At 45.7% G+C, this 6,825-nt stretch overlaps 1 protein-coding gene across 1 annotated transcript; it reads right to left on the minus strand.

Annotated features, from left to right (window-relative positions):
• Positions 1–5,827: 5,827 nt before the first annotated feature.
• Positions 5,828–6,265, minus strand: LOC110299143 (60S ribosomal protein L26-like). The gene has a single exon (XM_021168768.1). The coding sequence runs from the start codon at positions 6,263–6,265 to the stop codon at positions 5,828–5,830; it is 438 nt and encodes a 145-aa protein (XP_021024427.1).
• Positions 6,266–6,825: the final 560 nt, after the last annotated feature.

Here is a 6,825-nt window from a genome sequence, read left to right on the forward strand (position 1 = left end):
GCATCTCTTCTCTCCCAGTCTCTCCTCCCTTTACCACCAGCTTTGAGTGTCCCTTCCTACTGTAGGCTTCTTTGCCCTCTCTCAAAGTCAGACCCACTGAAAGCTCGCTCCCCTGGGGTCCTCAGGCCTGAGTTCCCAACATGGCCATGGTAATGATTCATATGTGGGTCTGTCTCTCTTGTGCTGGGAGTGTCTGTGGGGCTGAGGCTGAGTGTTGGCTCTGGCACAGAGTTAAACAATCCAAATCAATATCTTTTAACTGGATGTATGATTGCATGGGCAAGCGAATGAACGACTCAGTCAGGGACTGTGTTGGCCATTGGGTATAACAGCTTCGTGCTTGCTCAGCGAAAAAGAAAATGTATGCTTATAACTTTGTTTCAGCTTTCTCGTTGACATACATTATGTCATTAGCCATGCGCTGTATTTGTTTTTAGCAGATCATTCTTTATTTATTTAGTGATTTGTTTATAGTTAATACTTACTGTGTGCTAGACACTCTATGAATTGCTGGAGAAAAGGTGGGAAGCACTGTGCACACATCTATGGAGTAGTTTCATCTTTGGGGTGCTTCCGATGCCGTTGTGTGTGTGTCCTGTGCCCATGTGTGTTTGTGTGTGTTGGGGGGGGCATGCACATGCCACTTCAAGCATGTGGTTCTAGAACGACATTGTGCTGTTCCTCAGCTTCAGTCTTGTTTAAGACGAGATCTCTTTGCTGTTGGCTGCTGTGGATGGTGGGCTGCCTGAAAACCTCTAAGCAATCCCCGCATCTTCACATCCTACCTCACAGCGGCTTGGATTACAGACTCATTCCAATCCATTCAATTTATTATGTGGGTGCTGGAGGTCCAAACTCAGGTTCTCATGCTTGCTTGGCTCTTGGACTGGGTCAATGGTTTTGTTTCAGGTACCATTTTGCTCTATGATGCCTGTAAGGTGAATGATGGGTCCTAAATAGTAGACTCTGGCTTTTTGGGCCCAGAAATCCCCTTACTTGACAAAGAACCTATAGTCAGAGGGGTTGACTGTGCCATATGCAGGCAGAAGAAGAATCTCAGTCTTCACTGTTTCACCCCTGGGGTCCTGCTGGGGCATCGTTGTTCTCTTAAAACTAAGTTGAGTGAGAAGTTCCTGCTGGCTGGAGCCAGAGGGCCTAGAGACTCTACCTTCATGAGGGTCAGTGCCTGGGGACTCTGTCCACATCCATTGCACCTCTATGGAATCACACCCTGCTGTGCCCTGCACCTGGTTGGTGGAGTCTGATGACCCTAACTTGGCTGTTTTCTTGCTATCACCTCACAACAGGCTGGTTGGGCCGATAGCTGGAGTTTACAGAATTGGTTATGGAGCTGGTCTAGGAAAAGTGCCTGATAATTCATTATTTGGGCCTTGTGTATCTACCTCTTCGAGTTTCTCCTCAGGAGTGCTATTACAGAGTATGGGGCAGGTAGGAAGTTTAGCAGGCAGGAAGTTCCTGACCCAAAGTCAATTCATCAACTTTTATTAGCAAAGCTATAGTGGCAACTGCCCACAAACAAGCTGACTAACCAGCAGAAACAGGATCAAGTATTTTGGACAGATAGGGTCCCAATGCCTGGGGAAGGATCCTCTTTATTAGATGGACTGTCGCCTGAACTGGCAGTTTGAAGCCTGTCATGGAGTCAGCCTGTCTTAATGCTCTCAGTTTTGGGGCTTAGTTCTTTTCTGATGTCTTCAGATCCAGATGTAGAACTCTCAGTTTCTCTAGCACCATGTCTGCCTTTATGCTACCATGTTTCCTGCCATGATGTTAATGGGCTATACCTCAAAACTGTAAGCCAGCCTCAATGAAATATTTTCCTTTATAAGAGTTGCTTTGGTCATGGTGTCTCTTTAGCAATAGAGACCCTAACTAAGACATCAGGCAATGGTCTGAAATATTTTGAGGTATTTTTCAATGTCTAGACAGCCAAGCATGGGGAGAGATGAGTTCTGAGATTTTTTTTTAGGTGACAAGTATAAGTATAAGTAGCAGTATAAGGTATAACTCTATTTTTTTCAAAACCTATTTTTTATGGTGGTTCTTATGTGCTTTAACCTCCCCTTTTAGCCTGTCACCTACCAGAGGTAGTGGGAAAGAAAGTGAACCTGATTAGAAATAGTTCTTTGGAGTAACTCCTGTCTGTGTTGTCTGGAAATCTGCAGTTCAGTTCACAGGTTAACAGTGGCATCTCCAGCCACTCATAAACCCTTCATGGATCTATCAGCAGTCCAGTTCAGTGAAGTCAGGATAGCAAACATGAATCAGTAGTGGTGACACTACATAGCAGAGACAGTCAGGCCTTAGCCTTGGCTCAAGTCAGAAGAAGGGACCAGGAGGGATACCAGAAGTTCTCAGCTATGCCTCTCTCATTGAAATGAAGATCAGTGAAAGACCCACCAGTGTTGCACAGCTAACTCTATAAGCAAGCCAAGCTTAGCCTCTGTTACTGTCTGTCAAGTCCTTTTTATATTCTCTCCAAACATCACATGTCTTCCATGGGTCTTGCCTCAGCACATGTATCTATCTCCACTGACATCACTCTGCCAATGAGCCTGAGTCAGAAGCGGCAAGAAACTGCAGCACATCACCAGAAGTTTTTGGTGCATTTCTTTCTATGGAGTCCCAGCAAATGGAGCTCAACTATGCGATGTAAGACTGACCAATATGTGCATGTCATTAGCAAAGAATCCTTCATCATGTGTCCTTTCATGTGCATGCTTTAGTAAAACATCCTTTCACCTGTGTCTGTTTCAGTTCCTTTACAAGTCTGACTTAGTCTTTCACCTGTGTCTACTTCAGAAAAACACTCATGTGATTGCCCCAACAAAACACCATCCAACACAACTGACTTTCCAAAGAACCCTTAACTTTCTACTTTAGTAAGGCATTTAGCCAGTTCTAGTCCAACACTGTAGGCAAAATTTTCCCTATAGCAACATCCACTAGCCATTGCTGTTTTCCCAGGATCCCAAATCATACTATGACTTTATTTCTCTTAGATTATACTCAATGACATCTTCATTGAAGCTGAATGGGGGCTCAGAACAACAGATGGCTCTAAGATGGTTCTGCAGCTGGGTTTCCTGAGGGCAGACTCCTTAGCAATCTGAATTGCATAGTTGTTACCTCGAGTTTGGGGGCTTTGGTCTTTTTGGTGTCCTGGACAGTGTATTATGGCCAGTTCAGCTGAGATGGCCTCTAGCAATTGAATGATTTTATGCTTGTTTTTAAAATAGTCTTTCCTTCTGTGTGAGCAAGTCTCTCTGTCTATAAATCTGTGTGTCAACATAAGCCATAGCAAATGCATGCTGGTTGTCTATGTAGATGTTCACCCCATCACAAGACCTGCACCAGAGTGATTATTTTTGTTCTGTTGGCAGCTGGGCCCCTAGGCAAGACTTGTGCCCAGATGACTTCTTTTTCACCTGAGACCACTGCTAAGCCCTCATAACTGGTCCCTTCCTAGATAAAGCTACTGCCATCTGTGTAGAGAGCCACATCTCTGGTGGTCAGAGGGATGTCTGTCAGATCAGATGATGTCCAGCATTTCCAGGCAGTCTTGGATAGGCATCAGGGACATTGTACAGTAACAGAATGGTGAGGCTAATGGCCAAGGATTTGTCAAAGGTCCCTCTGTTCTTATCTAGGAGAAGGACCTGATACTGAGCAGATGGGAGCAGGCTCAGATCTTACCTGAATTACAACAGTGGCACGTTTGGCCAAGCCAGGGAGGCTGTCTTCTACCCATACCATGGGAACTTCTTAAATTCATGTTTCCCATTTTCCTTCTGGAGGATGAGTCAAATTTTGGAGAAGCAGATAGTCCTCACTTATTGTGGCAGATTATTGTTCAAGACTTTTGTAGGCTATCCTAACTGTAACTAGGGGGCACCCCTGAGAATGAAATCATAATGTGAAGTTTGCTCAGAAGATCTCACCCCAGTAATGGGAAGGGGCATTCAGGGGTGACTGTAGAGGAATTGTCAATAAAGGTTACAGTTCTCTGATCCAAGTTGACAATCTGTTTTGTGGTACATATGTATCAGTTTACATCTGCTGAATCTTCATTGTTTGACTGGTGAGAGGTTCTAGTGGCTCTTGCAAGACTCAATAGGTAGCCCCAGTGTCAACCAGGTAGTCTATAGGTTGGCCCCCAACATTAACAGTTCCCAGGGATTGCCTCAGTGGCATTCACCAGAATCCATTCTCACTTCAGTAGTAAAAAAGTGCAGAGAATCTGCTGAATCTCATCCCAAGTGGGGTGGTGATTAAAAAAGAGAGAATCAGGTAGAGAAATGAGGGAGTCAGGACTGACACTGAAAGAGGGAGGTGCTTTACAGTTGGAGAGGTCTGTAGTGGAGAAGAAAATATAAATATAAATTTAATCAGGTTATCACTGCAAGGGACAAGGACAGAGACACATGTTTTCTCTAAGTCAGGGTTTCAGAATCCAGGAGGGCCTGTTATCCAGAAAGGAGAAGACGGGAGCAAAGAGGTCATATGGAATTCCCTAGTGGGTATGCAGAGGGGAAAAGACTGGGGAGGGCTATGAAGAAATTGGCAGTTGGTCAGGGAAAGAGGAAACAGGAGGAGGTGTGGTGAGACCTGGTGGGGGACCGAAAGCTGGGACTGAAGTATGGGTAGCCTGTGGGACTACTTGATGGTTATGAGAAGGTAAGTGAACAAGCAGAGATAGGGAGGCAGAGCTGGAGGTGTGGGTGGCTGGGAAAAGATGGGAGGCAGAGGCGAGTAGAGGAGGAGTAAGGACTGGCTAGGGCTGGGAAGAAGAAGCAGGGAGGGAGGGGCCAGGGAACAGGAATGTGGAACAAGCAGTAAGGGAAGGCTAGACAGGAAATAGAGGAACTGGTTCTGGAAACACAGCTGACTGAGGTTGTCTCAGGCAGGGCTGAGCTGGGTAGGACACTCAGATGCCTAAAGGAGCTGTGTATAGAGGTGGTTTTAAGGGGGAAGAAGAAGTTTTGATGCCTTCTGTGATTCCTGCAGAATGGGTTCCTGCAAAAATAGGCCCCTGTGTTTGCATAGCAAATTGCTGGAGAGGAGGCCTTGAAGAGGACCCTTGAGTCTGGGTAGCTACTTCTTGGAGGGCCTTTTACTGACCCTGGCCACCCTGCCTGCATCATGGAGACCCTCATCCAGGGAGGTAGAGCCAAGGTTGCCTCAGCCCAAGGCAAAATGTATCCAACTTACCCTGGTAACTCAGATTCCCATAGGCCATATTAACTGCTGCCCAGGACACTAGTGAGTCAAAAGAGCCCTTGGGAGCCAGCGGACTCCAAACTTGGGCCATTCAGGTTCACAGAATCTTTACCACAAGCTCTTGGTGATAGCCAAGATCTTCCTTAACTAGAAGAGGCTAAAGTTTGTAAAAATATTTTAGAACAGAGGCCAGAGGGCTTTCTATTTACCGATCTTGTTACGCATGTCATTTCTCCATTCCCGTTTCACTCACCCAAGTTGGAACAAACAAAACCAGACAAAACACAAGACAAAATGGTATTCCCAGATGGTGGAGTCCTGGCAGACCACCAGAGACCGTCAAGAGTCTAACTCACATGAAAATCTTATTCAAGCTCCAGCTCGGACCTTACAACCTCTCCAATGCATTGAAGGGGTGTCAAAGGCCCCAAGCTGGTGAAGCCTTATCTTTTTATCACAGTTTCAGCAGGGTGAGGGGCTCTCCAACTTGGCAGTTACATGATTGGTTAACAGTTGGGGAATTACAGCTTGATACATTTTTTTTTTCCTTAAGCAGTCTTTAATGAAAGCCGTGCATGAGATGTCTCTACTCCTGCATCTTCTCGATCTTTTCTTCTTTGTATTTGCCCTTCTCCTTTCCTACTTGTCGGGACTTGGCTTTCCTCTCCAGGATCTTCTTGCGGTCCTTGTCCAGCTTTAGCCTGGTGATAACGACCTTGCTGGGGTGGATGCCCACGTGGATGGTTGTGCCATTAGCCTTCTGTCGCTGGACACATTCGAAGTAGATGACGTACTTCTTCCTGTACCCTTGGACCACCTTGCCAACCTGCTGGCCTTTGTAGTGTCCGCGAACAACCTGACCTTCGTCATCCTTCCGAATGGGCGTAGACCGAACATTATACTTCTGTCTCAGCTCTTTGGAAAGAGGGGAAGACATGATCTTCCTCCGAATGTGAGAGGGTGCGTTGAAATGCCGTTTGCAGTTCTTGCTTCGGTCAGAAGTCACGAAGGGATTGAACTTCATTTTGGCAGCTGCGATCCACCGATGGCCGCAAAAGGAAAGAGAGCTACACGCGACTTCCGGTTCTGTAAGTTGCCCAGCTTGGCACATTCTTATTGGCTAGAAATGATTTGAACTTGTTATGTACAATTGTGGCTAACTTGAGACATCTGGAACATTAGGCATTTTCCTCCTATGAGCCAGTTGGCTGTCACTAAGGATGGAGTATCTGTTATTAAGAAGGTTGTGGCTATGGCTAAGAGGTTTCTTGGTTCCTGGAACAAGTTGTGGTTTTCCCAGTTCCTGAATTCAGCCTGAAAACAAGCTCAACATAAGATGGAGTCTGAATACAAAATGGAGTTTGTAATGTTAGGCTGGGCCCATCACAAAACATAAAGCAAGGATAACAGCAGGGACAAGGATAGCTACAATTGGGGACATAAAAGATTCACCAGCTAAACCAAAGACATTTCTTTTAACAAATAGGAGGCCTCTTTTTAGAGTAGCTTGTACCTACTCAACTTCATGCCATCTATGTCTTTGGGCTCTTGTGACTTTTCTTCCTGCCCATGGGAACTGTGTAC

This window comes from Mus caroli, chromosome 7, assembly GCF_900094665.2.
Source record: "Mus caroli chromosome 7, CAROLI_EIJ_v1.1, whole genome shotgun sequence".
In the NCBI taxonomy this organism is placed as follows: Eukaryota; Metazoa; Chordata; class Mammalia; order Rodentia; family Muridae; genus Mus; species Mus caroli.